We start from the raw sequence: 15,286 nt of genomic DNA on the forward strand, positions 1-15,286 counted from the left end.
TTCTGGAGCTTTGGCAAGAGCTTTCTGGAGCTTTCTGGAGGCGCTGGAACGCTCTCTGGAGGATTCTAGAGCTTTCTGGAGCTTTCTGGAGGTTTCTGGAGGCGCTGGAACAGGCCCATATACAAGCAGGAGACTGCAGAGCCAAAGGAAGACACTACTGAACAGCTTTCTCATGCAACACTTGACACGTGCGTTATACAAAAAAATGATAATAATAATAGCCAAACTCACCTCGTGGTTAATGCATACATATCACTGAAATTAGAATTAATGCGTTTCTGACCCAATGCACTTTTTTAGGAGTCTTTGGTCGGCTAAACACGCAAGGGTATCAGCTTGTATGCATGCATTGGCACTATAACGAAAAGCCATTTTGTCTCTGACTAGTCTAATGTGAATTGTGTAGGTATTGCATTTTAGCTTTCCATGTCAGTGTAGTGAATATTACTAAAGAACAATTCATATTTCCTTTTCAGACTGATTCTCATTTGCTTCACAACCTCTATATGATGATGGTGCAAGAAGAGGAAGTGCCAAAAGACCTGAGCACTATTAGGAGAAAATGCAAGTTTGTTGTTCCCATTAAAAACCGTCCATGTCGCATGCTGGCCTTGGATGGAGAAGTGTTTTGTGGTGAACATATAGTGCTTGACACGGAGTATTTATCACAGGTCAGTTTTATTTTTCAGTTTAATTATCTTACATAGGCAATTGATGCTTATTTCCATTGTTGTATGATAATCTCTTACAAAAGCAGGTTCCAATAAGTGTGAATCTGTAGAAGCAGCAGGTGCTTAAGAATATATTTTAGAATATGTTTTGCAATGCAAAGTTTTGCTTTATTTTTTAGTATTTTTAATTATAAATAATTGTTTTTGCCCATGATTAGCATGTTCCACTCATTGCTTGGTGAATTGGTGATGGTGTTATTCTATGTGATTTATTTCAGAAAGAAGTTCCAGAGGATCGTCTCCGCATCAAGTGTCCCTTGGACCCTCGACAGTAAGGTCACATGCTTAATTGAGCTTAAGGATTTAGTTGCATCAGTACTTTTTGTTTATCGTTCTTTGTTGTAATGAGTGTCAGTAAGCCATATTTCATCATATTGAGCATAATCCATAATCCAACCATTAAAATAGAATCCATCATATTTGGTGGATAACACTAAAAATTATAGCCGCTGTCATTGGGATGGGCTTCAGATGCATTTTTATAACAAAAATGTAGTCATGGCTAACACTGGGCTTGCATAGCTCCAGCTGGCTAACATTGTTCATGACAATGTTAGCCGATTTTCGATTTTCCAACTCGGAAAGAAAAGGATGCAGGAAAGTGGGGAGGAAGAACCCAAACCCAGATTGCTTCTAGTCAGCCTGAAGAACAAAGAGGATGTGGAATCATTGATGACGAGGAGATGGGAATTGAAGGAGGTCGGCTTTAGCAATGTCTACCTCACACGGGACTTATCCCCAGAGGAAAGGGAGGAACAGAAGAGACTGAGGGAGGAACTGACTAAGAAAGGAAGAGAGAACTACAGAATCTTTCGGGGGAAAGTCGTCCCCAGGTACTAGCACCATAAGTACACCCTGTCAAATGAGTGGTATGTACACAAATGCAAACTGTTTGACCAATAAGCTTAGTGAGTTAAGAGGTAGAATTGATGAGAAAAAGCCAGATATGATAGGCATTACTGAAGTTTGGCAAAAAGGCGACTTTGAGATACAAGGTTACCAGCAAGTTCGGAAGGATAGGACAGCAGGTAGACTGGGTGGAGGTGTGGCCATATTAGTAAGAGACTGCTGGAAGATTGAAGATTGCAAAGATTTAAATGATGAAGGTATTGAAGACTGCGTATGGTGCAAAATAAGAATCTCCAGACATGCCTGTCTGTTGGTCGGTGTGTGTTACAGAACTCCAAGTAATACTCCAGAAGAGAACAAGATATTGAATGATATGCTGAAGAGACTACCAACTGTAGATGCCAGGTATGTTTTGATCATGGGAGACTTCAATTTCAGACAGATAGATTGGGAAAATGAAACAGTCAATGGAAGTGAGGAATCAGAAGAAGCAAAGTTTCTTGATGCAATACAGGAGCTCTACCTATATCAGCATGTGCGCGAACCCACTCGTTTCAGAGATGGCCAAGAACCTTCCAGGCTTGACTTGGTGTTTACAAATGAGCAAGGCATGATTGAAGAGATCAGTGTTGGGGTCCCATTAGGGAAAAGTGATCACGCTGTTCTCTCATGGATCCTCTACTTGGGAGACCGACCAGACAGAATGGCAATGAAAGATAAGGCAAACAGTCTGAACTTTGAACGAGCTAATTTCTCAGGGATAAGAGAAGCACTAGGAACTGTTGATTGGAATGTTCTAAATGATTTTTCAGTTGAAGAAACTTGGCAGTACATAAAAGGCAAGATAAATAACTGTTTTGAAACCCTAGTTCCAAAACACAGGAAAGGACCATGTAAGAAGGCTGCACCCTGGTGGAACAGGAAACTGACCAGGGCAGTGAAGTTCAAACATGAATTCTGGAAAAAATATGCTGCAACCAAATCAAGTGAAGACTATAAAGCATACACTGTGCAGCGTAATGCAGCTACAAGCAAAATCAGGGAGCGGAGACATGAATATGAAGCGGCATTAGCCAAAAGCGTCAAACAAAATCCAAAGAAATTGTACAAGTATGTCAGGGCCCAGCAGAAAGTTAAACCAGCTGTACACGCAGTTGAAGATGGAGCAAGATTGACCTCAAGTGACAAAGAAACTGCTGCTGCCCTGCAGGTCTTCTTCAAATCTGTCTTTGTAGAAGAGGGTGATGCTCCCTTACCAGGATTTGAAGATCGATTGCAACCAGAGGAAGCCATCACAGACATAGAAATAACACCTGAATCAATCAAAAATGAGCTTGTCAACCTATGCGAACCAAAAGCACCTGGTCCTGACGGCATTCCCAACATTGTATTGAAGAGGTGTGCAGAACAGCTGACTCAGCCTCTCCACCAACTGTTCAACAAGTCACTGCAAGAGGGTCAAGTACCGCAGGATTGGAAGGATGCAAATATTGTCCCGATATACAAGAAGGGTAACAGAAATAAACCAGGAAACTACAGACCTGTAAGCTTGACCAGCCAAGTTGGGAAAGTGTTGGAAAGGTTAATTAAAAGGAGTGTAACAACTCACCTCGAGAGAAATGACCTCTTGAGCGAGCACCAGCATGGATTTGTATCCAGGAGGTCTTGTCAATCCAACCTACTCGAGGCTCTAGAGCACTGGACGAAAGCTATCGATGATGGACGAGGAGTTGACATACTTTACCTAGACTTCCAAAAGGCTTTTGACAGTGTGCCACACAAGAGACTTATGAAAAAGCTTTCTGGGTATGGCATCAAAGGAAATGTACTGTCTTGGATATGTGACTTTTTAACAAACAGAAGACAACGAGTGGTGATAGGGTCAGACCACTCTGAATGGTGCTCGGTCACCAGTGGGGTCCCCCAAGGATCGGTGTTGGGACCTGTCTTATTCATTATGTTTGTAAATGAGCTCCCAGACCTTGTGCGCAGCAACATGAAAATGTTTGCGGACGACGCCAAGATATATAGACCTATTCAAGTACAACAAGATGCTGAGATACTTCAACAGGACATATTATCCTTGCAGAAGTGGTCCGAAGAATGGCTTTTGAAATTTAACGAATCAAAATGTAAAGTAATGCATTGTGGCTCAAGCAATCCAAATGTTGACTACTTCATGTCTGACGGCACAAACAGTAAAAAGCTGCAAGAAAGTACCTTGGAGAAGGACTTAGGAGTTCACGTGTCAAGTAACTTAAAACCGTCAATACACTGTCAGAAAGCTGCTGCTAAAGGCCGGTCAGCCCTCCGAATGCTAAAACAAGCGTTCGACAGACTCGATCTCGTCAACTTCAAGCCTCTGTTCACCACCTATGTCCGTCCACATCTTGAATATTGTATGCAGGCTGTCGGTCCATACACTGCAAAGGATATCAGGCTGCTGGAACAAGTACAGAGGAGGGCGACAAAGCTTGTCAGACCTATAAGGAACCTACCCTACCCAGAACGCCTCCACAAACTTGGACTTCTTAGCGTGGAAGACAGATTGCGTCGAGGCGACCTCATCGAAACGTACAAGCTCCTAACAGGGAAGGTTAAGGTGGATAGTGAGCAGTTCTTCGAAGTCGACCATGAAGACCGCACTAGAGGACACCATCTGAAACTGAAGAAAGGCAGATCAAGCCATCTGTACAGGCTGAAGTTCTTTTCAAACAGAGTAGTAAACGACTGGAACAAATTGCCAAGAGATGTGGTGGAGGCTCCATCTACAAATACGTTTAAAAACAGGCTAGACCACAGGGCTGCCGAACCTGCCTCCTCGCACCACAATTGACCTCATTCCTAGTCCGGCTCGATGTGAGCACTGAATAGACCTAGTCTACTACAGCTCACTACAACTTCAACTTCAACTTCAACTTCAACAAATTTTGATGATAAGAAATCAAAAATGTATACAATCAATTCTAGTATTTTAAACATGAGGAGCATTTTGGTTTCCAAAGTAAACAGCCATTGACAGAAATGGTTGTAACATTCACCACGTGCCTTTCCCAGCACCTGCTACCTGAAGAAGCTCCAGAAGCATCTGAAGGTGTGTAACGCCCGCGAGAAGGAGCGGCCGCCGTATTACGTGCGAGACATCAACGCCGGTGACAGGTCGGCCGGGCCGGGCGGTCCGACCATCCACGAGCTCTCCGACCAGGCGCTGCTCGACCTGCTCGACAAGATCAGCGCCCTCCACAGCGGTGAGCTGCCGGAGACGGCGGGCGCGGGTCCCTACCGGAGACGGCGGGCGCGGGTCCCTGGCGGATGAAGAGAGCGCATACCTGGTAGATGTAAAGCGCGTGTTACGCTGCTGCTGAATGGGCGTTAAGGTGGCCGTGACTGGCTACGTAACGTTTAACTGGGACCCGAACCGTCTGATTGGGACCCGCGCGGTGTAACAGGAACCCGTACCGTGTAACTGGGACGCGGTCCGTGTAACTCTGTGACCCATACCGTGTAACAGTTGCCGTACTGTAACTGGGACCCGTACTGTGTAAGGGGCCGAACCGTGTAACTGTGGCCCATACCGTGTAACTGAGACCGTACCGTGTAATTGGGACCCGTACCGTGTAACTGGGACCCGTAGTGTATAGCATGGTCCCGACTCCCTATTGTGTAACAGGTGCCGCACTGTGTAACTGGGACCCGTGAGGGACCGTGCCGTGTAACTGTGGCCCATACCGTGTAACAGGGTCACTACTGTGTAACTGGGACCCGTACCGTGTAAAAGGGTCCCTACTGTGTAACTGGGACCCATACCGTGTAACTGAGACCGTACCGTGTAACTGGGACCCGTTCCGTACCGTGTAACTGGGACCCGTAGTGATAACATGGTCCCTACTGTGTAACAGGTGCCGACGCCGTACCGTGTAACTGGGACCGTACCGTGTAACTGTGGCCCATACCGTGTAACAGGTGCCATACTGTGTAACTGGGGCCCGTACAGTGTAACAGATGCCGTACTTTGTAACTGGGGCCCGTACCGTGTAACTGGGACTCGGTCCGTGTAACCGTGACCCATACCGTGTAACTAGGACCAATTCCGTGTAGCTAGGACCCGTTCCGTGTAGCTAGGACCCGCTCCGTGTAGCTAGGACCCGTTCCGTGTAGCTAGGACCCGTACCCTGTCTCTGGGACCCATACCGTGTAACAGGTGCCGTACCGTGTAACTAGGACCCATTCCATGTAGCTAGGACCCGTTCCGTGTAGCTAGGACCCGTTCCGTGTAGCTAGGACCCGTACCCTGTCTCTGGGACCCATACCGTGTAACAGGGGCCGAACCGTGTAACTGTGACCCATGCCGTGTAACTGGGACCCGTACCGTGTAACTGGGACCCGTACCGTGTAACTGGGACCCGTACTGTGTAACTGGGACCCGTACTGTGTAACAGGGGTCGTACCGTGTAGCTGGGACCCGTTCCGTGTAACTGTGACCCGTACCGTGTAACTGTGGCCCATACCGTGTAACAGGTGCCGTACCGTGTAACCGAGAATGGTACCATTTAACCGGGACCCGTACCGTTTGCGCCCGCCTGTGACCGCCGCCGGGTGGCCCGTTCAGAGCACGTCTCGCCGCCGGAGGTGGCCGAGGAAGCGGCGCACGAGGCGCTCTCGGAGAGCCTGCAGAACCCGGCCTTCGGCGCGGACACGCTCAAACACCTGCGCCAGAACTCGTCGCTGTTGGCCGTTCTGCGGGACGCTGGCCTGCTGCAGCCCCACGACGCCACATTCGTCGACCTCGGCTCCGGAAAAGGTGCGTTTTCACCGTCCCTGTCCGAACGTCTCTCTGCAACGTTCTCATTAGCTGATGGACTCCACCTGTCGTGACCGCCTGGCTGGATCAAATTTACCATCGACACTCAACAGCAACTGCAATATGTCATGGCGTCGCTATGAATGTGTTTGAGCCACAGTCACTGCTCTGTAACTCGGTGATCACCGGTGTCGCTATGTCATTGGCAGCCCAGCTGTCGTTCTGGCTGGCGCGGGCCGTCAGCGGTCGCTCCCAGATTGTGCTGGTCGACTTCGCCTCCCACCGGCACAAGGCCGAGAACAAGCTGAAGGACGTTCCGGGCGCCCCCGAGGTGCAGCGGCTCAAACTGGATATCCGCCACCTGAGCCTGGCCGGCTGCGAGGCGTGCCGCGGCCGGCCCGTGGTCACCATTGGCAAACACCTCTGCGGCGCCGCCACCGGTGGGTGACCGGGGGGGGGGGGGGGATCACCGGGGGTGGGGTGGGGCTGGTCACCATTGGCAAACACCTCTGCGGCGCCGCCACCGGTGGGTGACTAGCGGGGGGGGGGGGGGCTCACCGGTGGGTGGTGGGGCCCAATGGTGGGTGGCCGTAAGGGGGCTTATCTGCTAACTAGTGGGTGGCCCGGAGGGGGGGGGGTGCGTTTAACATACCTACCGCGCGATCAGTGCAGAGGACTTAACATGACCATCATCGCCTCACATACCGGGGAGGGCTACAGGATGTCTTCCGATGTGAGCTAATGGTATGCTCGCATTGTGTCTGTGTATGTAGGTATTTGGTTAGCGTGTGTCGTGACTTTAGCAGATCACCTCGGTTCCCCCGCCCGCCGCTAACACCCCTGTCTGTCTCAATTCTCAGACCTGGGCATCCGGGCGGCCACCGTGGCTCCCAGTGACGTCCATCGGACGCCGGCGGGCGTGGGGCAGGACAGAGCAGCGGTCTCTGCCAACACCCAGACCGGGGACCAGAGCGGACCACAGACCGGGGACCAGACCGGACCACAGACCGTGGACCAGAGCGGACCGCCGGCCGCGGACCGGACCGATGAGTCGGGAGAGCCGACCGCCGCCGACGTGCGCGGTATCATGATCGCCGTGTGCTGCCACCACCGAGTCGACTGGCCCAGTTACGTGGGCAAACAGTTCATCCAGGTGAGTCTGCGGCGGGACATATCATCAGTGGACAGACCGTTCCCGTAGGGAAGTCTGCGGCGAGGCATAGGGGACGGGTGGTGCCGCAGCACATGTTCCTGTCGAACTAACCGCACAGTGCACACATTTGCCGCACACATCATAGCCCCACTGACATTGCTATAGCATTCGCTGATGTTTATTGATGACCGCCAGTGACTGCAGAGTAACTGCCGACTCCCTTTGGCCGCTACTGAGCAGAGTAACCGCCATTGACTGCAGTGTAACTGCCCACTCCCTGTGGCCGCTACTGAGGCAGAGTAACCTGTGCCGCAGGATGTGTGCGGGTTCTCGGCGGCCGATTTCGCCGCGCTGAAGGGCGTGGCCGCCTGGGCCACGTGCGGCACGCCTGGCTGGGACCCCGAGCGGCCCAGCAACCGCCGAGGACAGCACGAGGCGCCGCGCAAACGGCGCTACAAGCCCGCCGAGCCGGCCGACAAGAGGCCGCGGCTGGAGGGCGCCGCGCCGGGGACTGGGCCGGCCGGCCAGCCGGGACAGGGGTCCAGCGACCAGTCTGAATCGGCGCCCTTCGACCAGACAGAGTCGGCAGCCGCCGACCAGACAGAGTCGAGTACTACCGACCCGCCGGGGCCGCAGCCGACCGACCAGCCGGGGCCTGAGCCGGCCAACGGACCGGGGCCTGAGGCCGGCGACCAGCCGGGGCTAGAGCCGGCTGACAAACCGGGGCCCGGCTCCCGGGACGCCAGGTGAGCCTCATTCACTGTTTGTTTTGTTGGGTTAGGCCCTTTCGGTCCAATGAGACCATTTCAGAGCCGGGAGGATGATAGGATATAGGGGGAGACATTGGTCAAGTGAGTCGCCGGGGGCTGAGCCCGTCCAGAGGACAGGCCACCCAGCCCCAAGGCACTCACTGCACCCGGCTACGGGGTGCGCTCCCTCGGGAGCAGCGGTGCCGCTCCAAGGGAGCAGCCTGCATGAGATAAAGTTACCTGTCCAGCCCGGAGGTGGGTTGCGGCGTGGAGGAGAAGAACTTCCGTATCCTGAGGATAGAAGCATGGAACGGTGTATTCACTGTCCCGCCAGGCGAGTCTCATTCACTGTCCCGCCACGGCACTAATCCTCGCCGCTGCACCACTGATCCGCGTCCCTCTCGTCTGTTCGTGGCCTGGGCGGTGTTTCACGGGCTGCTGCTACCACGCTGCTATCAAATTGCGCGAGCTGACGTCACACTTGTGGTAGTGTTGGAGCAATGGGCCTGTTGATGTCTCCATGGAAACCCAATTTGACAAGTCGTAAAATCGGCGTGCTGCTATCACCGGTGAAACAGGGCCCTGGTGTGTAAGGTGCCACACTGGTTGATCAGTTGCAGTGAGCCCGAGGCGGGGAGGGAGCACATTCTTTAATCTTTAGCCCGCTTCGGTATACAGGTCGGCTGGCAAGTGAGGCCTGTGCTAGTCCCAGCACACTGTGTCGCCATCTACGTACGTTGTGTAAAACGCAGTTCACACTTGCCCGTAAGGTCTGCCGGTGACGGGCCCGACACCGTCAAAACGGCCGAAACCGACGGAGCGACGGCCGTCAGGTCGACGGGCATGTGTGAACCGGCAGCGATTGACGGCCGGCAACAGCTGACTGCGCCGGCGCCGGACCTGACGGCCGTCGCTTTGGAAAGTTCAGCAATGTTCAACTTTTGACGGTGACGGGCCCGTCGGTTTGAATGTCTGCGTGTTGGAGGAAGAGGAAAAGGAACCTTCTCATGCAGCATGAAGCTTATGTGCATTTTTGAGATCATTTCTACCATTTTCCATCCATTTGTTGAGATGAAAGTGTTTATTACGGCCCGATATCTTGAGATTCGATCCCTGATTTAAACCAGCGAACCGATGTGTCTTTCATTTAAATAAAATCGCAGCATTATTTGACGTAAAAATGTAAATGCGTGGTATTTCATTTCTGCAATTCAAAGAATATTTTTAACCTCTCGGCTTCACCGTCCCCCATCCCCTTCCCCCATCTGCGTCAATCTCGAAAATGGTGCGCCATTTCTGTCACAACATATGGCAGCCAATGGGAGCTACCAAATCTCAACTTTCGTTTGACGGGCTGCAGGCCGTCAGGTCGACGGTGACGGGCCCGACACCGACAGACTGACGGTCATGTGTGAACTGCGTTTAAAACTTGGGTCCAAAATATTGCCGGTGAACCGGGCGCGGGTTGTGCGGCCGAATAGTGGTTCAGTGGTGTCACTGGCGACACAGACACACGGAGCTTATCGGGCTTCCGGGGCTGGATCCTTCATACAGCCATTTATCTAATAAAAGAAAACTGTGTTTATTCCAAAAATCGTTGTTTCGCTCCCGGTTATGATGCTTACCGCCTCGCCTTTATGCATGGTGACTGCATTCTCGCAAGGACGCGAACACCAGCTTGTGACATCACCTATAGGGAACACGCTGCAGCTGTTGAGAAGCTGATGCTCTGGCGGCCCTTGCACGGTCGTGGTTCCGCGATACCCGTGTCTGACATACGTATGGTTTCCTGACGCCATGTTGGGTTGATTGGTCCTCAGATACTCTTGGCCCCCGATGCAGGTGGCTGATGTCTTTTGGTGCCGTGCCTGTGGTCTATTGGTGTTCTGACACCGGTCAGGTCCTCAGATGCCCTAACACCGGTGCAGTGTCTGGGCTGTTTATCACTGACGCCGGTGCATGGTCTGTTGACAACCTGACACCGGTGTGGTCCGTTAATGTCCCCACTCGCAGCTGTCTGCAGTCTGATGGTCCTCAGGCTGGCGCCGGTGTGTCTGTGCCCCTGCGCCGGCCTTTAACAGCCACGGCTGGGTCTCAGCCCCCTGATACCCTGACGCCGGTGTGTCTCTGACTCTGCGGTCGGTCCGGTAGTGTGTGATCCGTTTTTCTCTGACGCCGATGTTTCTCTGTCCCAGCGCCGGCCGGTACCAGCGGCTCGGCCTCAGTCCCGCTGTGTGGTCCTCTGTTCCCCTGACGCCGGTGTTTCTCTGTCCCAGCGCCGGCCGGTACCAGCGGCTCGGCCTCAGTCCCGCTGTGTGGTCCTCTGTTCCCCTGACGCCGGTGTTTCTCTGTTCCAGCGCCGGCCGGTACCAGCGGCTCGGCCTCAGTCCCGCTGTGTGGTCCTCTGTTCCCCGGCCCTGACCCCTGTGTTTCTCTGTCCCAGCGCCGGCCGGTACCAGCGGCTCGGCCTCAGTCCGGAGCGGCGCACCGCCGTCGGCTTCCAGTGCAAGCGTCTGCTGGACGAGGGCCGGCGCCGCTACCTGGAGAGCCGCGGCTTCTGTGCGCGCCTGGTGCGCTACGTGCCGCCGGCCGTCTCGCCGGAGAACGTGCTGCTGCTGGCCACGCGGTGACGGAGGGGGACAGCGGACCCCGGAACAGTAACGGCCGACGGCCCCGAGCGGCGGACAGCGGACCCCGGAACAGTGGCGGACGGCAGCGTCACGGAGCGGCCGACGGTGGGTGCCACACACGGGGAGCGGCTGATTGTTGACCATTGAGGACCGGTCCTTAAACACCGCCGTGTGTCATTGTGTGTTTCAAGACAAGTGTTTTGGTTAGGCTGCAATGCATCCGGTTCACTGTTCATTATTGCAGTCTGATAACGCTTGTGATGTGCAATGGTGGTATTTGAGGGTGGTGTGCTTCTCCACTGGTTTTAGGAGTCGGAGTGACGGTGGGTTAAAAAGTAATTGTTGTGAGCAGTGTTTTTTGACTATGTTAGGAAAGTACAGGGTGAAAAGTACAAAAAAGTGTCACGGTTTTGAACATCTCCCATTTCCTAACTACATGACCTACATCGTTCAAATTTTCCTGAATTAGTGGCAAATAGTATGACATTTTGTGTGGCAGAATTTCAAGTTCTTAGGCAAAATGGTTTTTGCACCGGAACAAAAAATCAAAAAATCTCAATTTTGGGTGCTATAGGAGATGGTATACGTCACTGTCTGCCGACGATTTCGGTAAGACTTCGGCTTTTGCTTGTTGCACCCAGCAACGTGCTCGTCAGTAATTATCTACAACTATAAGAAACAAAAAAAACGCCATGCAAAACAGACAATGGAATCGCAATCACCCATTAGTCTCAGGACAGCGCGGGTGCCATGCCTGACTCTTCCGTCAAAAGCTGCAGTCGCTGACACCGTGCAAAGGACTTGTGACACACTGCACATTGCGCACACCCAGAAGTTCTGCATGTTTGAGTAGGAACTTTAAAACTGTTCATTAGCTATCCTTTCTTCTCTTTATGTGTTTCGGAACAAAACCGAGTAGAGGATTTTGCCATCAAAGATGCCGTCGACTGTCGAAGCATGGAAACTCGCGTCGTCTGAAAATCAATCAGTGTTGATCGTTGCCCATGTTTGTGGCTGTGCTGTGTTTCAGCTTGCTGCTGTGCTCCAGATGGCAGTTGTACACGGTGTTCTTACCTATAAAGGTTTCAAAAATGTATTGATGAGCTTGTTTCTGGATTCATCAGGCGAAAGGGGCCCAGACTCTTCAGGATCGACGGCAGGCCGTGACGTACCACCTCCTACAGCACGAAAATTGAGCTTTTTTTATTTTTTGGTCTAGTGTAAAAACCATTCTGCCTAGGAACTCGTAATTTTACCACATAAAATGTCAAAACATTGCAACTAAATCTGGAAAATTTGAATGATGTAGGCCTTATGGTTACGAAACGGGAGATGTTCAAAACCGTGACACTTTTTTGAGACACCCTGTAATGATACATGCAATCGGAGATGTTTTAATGAGAAAAAAAAGTTGTATTTTTAACTTAAAAATTATATTGCTGAAAGACAGACACTAAAATATAAATTTGATCATGAATATGGAAATGTTTAGCGTATGAACTTTTGAAAGAACTGTGGGTTGTGGGCAGGGGAAAATCCACAGATGAGATGCGATGGCTCAAAAAACAGTCCCAATTCCCAGCTTTCACTGACATGAAAGTAGTAGTATGCTTTTCATGATTCACATCCACTCCTTCAGCAATAACCGGCCGAATTAATGTAGACCGAGCATGCTTGTATCTGCGCTGGTGTCGTCACGTTGTTTCCACGAGCGTCTAATATTTGCCTCACGGCGCCGATGGCACCGGGCTCATGCGCGTCCCGTTCCGCCGCCGCCAGTCACGAGAACACAGTCCCGAAGTGGGCTGGATGCGTCCGGCAGATTTGTGGGCACGATTTGCCGGCGCCGCTGACGGCGGAGAGCGGCCGCACCTCCGGCTGCTGACGACCGTCGTGTACCCCGGCTCTGGGCGCCGTCACGCTGCCGCGGCGGGCCTTCCCCGATTACCGGGGACACGGTGAGACACGGCCCGGCCCCGGACGGTGAGACACGGCCCGGCCCCGGGTGTGTACCGTCGACACGGTGTGAGACACGGCCCGGCCCCGGGTGTGTACCGCGGACGGTGAGACACGGCCCGGCCCCGGGTGTGTACCGCGGACGTTGATTGAGACACGGTCCGGTCCCGGGTGTGTACCGCGGACGGTGAGACACGGCCCGGCCCCGGCGGCGCCGATCCGATCTGCCCGCCCGGCCACGACTCCGCGTCGCCCGTGAGCTGGCGCGGCGCTGCCGCTCCCCGAATCGGCGGGTTGCATCAGCCGGAGCGGATCCAGCGGCCGAGGCGAGCCGTCCGACCCTACGTCCACCGGGCACCGGGGGCGGACGTAGTGTCCCGGACCTGACTACTGGCCTACCGCGGCCGGTTCTGGCCGATCCGACCGCGGCCCGTGCACCACGGAACAGCCCGATAACGACACCGGCCGGGAAGAATGGAAACCGAGCACGGCGATCGCGTCAGATAGCAGGCACCAGGCAGGAAGGGTTCGCGGAAGGCGCGAAACAGGCATCGTTCGTGCCACGATTCACTGTCGTAAGGACTCAGAAAAAACACACCTTGTAACGTGAAGCCAGCTGGAGATTGCAAACTGCATGTGAAAATGCAACATTGCAACATGACATTGTATTGACAATACACCTACTTGCACAAAAGAAACAAAGAGTCACCAGTCAGTGAATCTGACCTTATAATACCGTAGGGCCTCGCGATCAATGGCCCCCAAATGATTATGCTAAATATGCTGCGTCATCGCGACAAAAAGGTCGCGACCATGCCGTGACTCTATACATTCATTTCTAAAGTTATGAGCGTTATTATCATTGACTTTAGAAGTCTCCTCCAACAGTAAATCTTCGTCTCTGTCTCCGGCCGCGGCGTACTGCCGGCGCTGAGCCCTCCGTGAGGCCCACCACGGGACAACACAGTATGTAATGACGGTCAAGTGATAAATGATTACTGAGCTGATGCATCGCTACCACATAAGCTGCCTGATGGCTTACCTTGACGTCTGACAAGTTAGCAACAACACGCTAAAACAAATCCAAAGAGGATTACATGCACGGCGACACTAAAAACAAGCACAGCTCCGCGCGAGGGCCGGCGGCCGACGGTGTGCCGTGCTCCGAGGCCCTCCGAGGCCGCCGCGGCGCGCCGCGCCTCCGGCCGAGGCCGCACGGACGGCACCCGGCCGCCGCCGGCTCCTTTGGCACAGTGCTCTGTCCGCCGGGCCGGACAGACCGGCGCCGACGCCCACCTCTGAGATCGAGCCAGACCGGCGCCCGCGGGCGCCGCGCGCGAATATCATCACAGACAATTGGGGACGGCTCCAGGCGGCGTCCCGCTCCGCACTGGAGTCGGACAGACCCTCCGTTCAGTGGACAGGGTGGCAGAGGACACTGAACGGGGCGACGGGCCCGCACAACCTCCGTTCATCGGAGCTAGAGGCTTCCTTTCTCTGGATGCTGGGACGGCGCCGGGCACCCTATCCATTGGATGCGCCGTTCGCTGGCAGTCCCGCTCGGGAGAGGAGAGCAGTCAACACCATATCTCAGTTCCAGTCGAGACCTATCTCAGTTCCAGTCGAGACGGGTCTTCCAGCAGCGGCCGCCTATAGTGGAGCCGGGTCAGCCCTCAGAGTCGCGGCGCACATTAGCGCGCACAGCCACCAGGTCAGCGGCACCGCGGCGCGGCTGACACCCGAGTGGTCGTCCGGCTCCTGGACGCTGCCGCGTGCCACCGGTCCCCGCGTCACCTGCGCGGGGGGCGGGTCGGCGTGTCCCGCCGGCTCGACCGCCGTGCCCCCGCCCTGTCCGCCCTGTCCGCCCCGTCCGCCCTGTCCGTCCTGCGCGCCCTGTCCGTCCTGCGCGCCCTGACTGCAGCGGTCCGGCGCCGGCGGCGTGCGCCATGCCACGTGCTCGAGCCGCTGGCGCTCCGTGTTGCGGATCTGTCCGTCCCGTGACACACACTTGGGCCGGTAGAACTGTGTGGCGGCGCGCTGCAGCCGCGCCACGCCCTCGGCGTCCCACGGGTACTCGACCACGTACTGGAACAGCGTGCTCATCCGGAAGTTGACCGGGTCGATCACCAGGATGTCCTTGAGGATGAGGAAGGGGTCCTGCAGCGCCTCGGGCAGGCCGTGCACGCCCAGCGCCTCCAGGGCGGTGACGTTGTCGGCGCGCAGGTCGCTCATGATGCGCTGCTCCTGGAGCGCCACCTCGTACAGGTGGCGCGCCGTGGCGTCCTGCGCGCTCTCTGGGTCCGGCTCGCCGCCGGCCGGCGCGCCCTCGCGGTCCCATTCGGCGCGCGCGAAGCTCTCCAGGTTGTTGATGACCTGCTGGATCATGTCTCCGGCGCGGCGCACGGGCAGCTCCATGC

The 15,286-nt window shown here is 54.3% G+C and overlaps 1 protein-coding gene across 2 annotated transcripts; it reads left to right on the top strand.

Moving 5' to 3' along the window:
* Window positions 1-250: 250 nt before the first annotated feature.
* Window positions 251-12,390, top strand: LOC122385719 (tRNA:m(4)X modification enzyme TRM13 homolog). Of its 2 annotated transcripts, XM_043374170.1 has the most exons (9): window positions 251-328; window positions 477-671; window positions 950-1,002; window positions 4,638-4,828; window positions 6,190-6,381; window positions 6,591-6,821; window positions 7,242-7,534; window positions 7,850-8,280; window positions 10,727-12,390. In XM_043374170.1, the coding sequence occupies exons 1-9, from the start codon at window positions 287-289 to the stop codon at window positions 10,911-10,913; spliced, it is 1,815 nt and encodes a 604-aa protein (XP_043230105.1). In that variant the 5' UTR covers window positions 251-286; the 3' UTR covers window positions 10,914-12,390. The 2 variants fall into 2 exon arrangements, with proteins under 2 accessions (XP_043230105.1, XP_043230106.1); XM_043374171.1 differs by lacking the exon at window positions 251-328 and having other exon boundaries at window positions 339-671.
* Window positions 12,391-15,286: the final 2,896 nt, after the last annotated feature.

Source organism: Amphibalanus amphitrite, unplaced genomic scaffold (genome assembly GCF_019059575.1).
Source record: "Amphibalanus amphitrite isolate SeventyFive unplaced genomic scaffold, NRLGWU_Aamphi_draft 000228F_arrow, whole genome shotgun sequence".
Lineage (NCBI taxonomy): Eukaryota > Metazoa > Arthropoda > Thecostraca > Balanomorpha > Balanidae > Amphibalanus > Amphibalanus amphitrite.

Bases quoted from the DNA above. Each gene is read 5' to 3' on its own strand.
- LOC122385719 (XM_043374170.1), top strand. From the start codon at position 287: ATGCACTTTTTTAGGAGTCTTTGGTCGGCTAAACACGCAAGG. The intron at 672-949 runs GTCAGTTTTATT...GATTTATTTCAG, and splicing joins ACACGGAGTATTTATCACAG to AAAGAAGTTCCAGAGGATCG. The intron at 4,829-6,189 runs GTGAGCTGCCGG...TGGCCCGTTCAG, and splicing joins GATCAGCGCCCTCCACAGCG to AGCACGTCTCGCCGCCGGAG.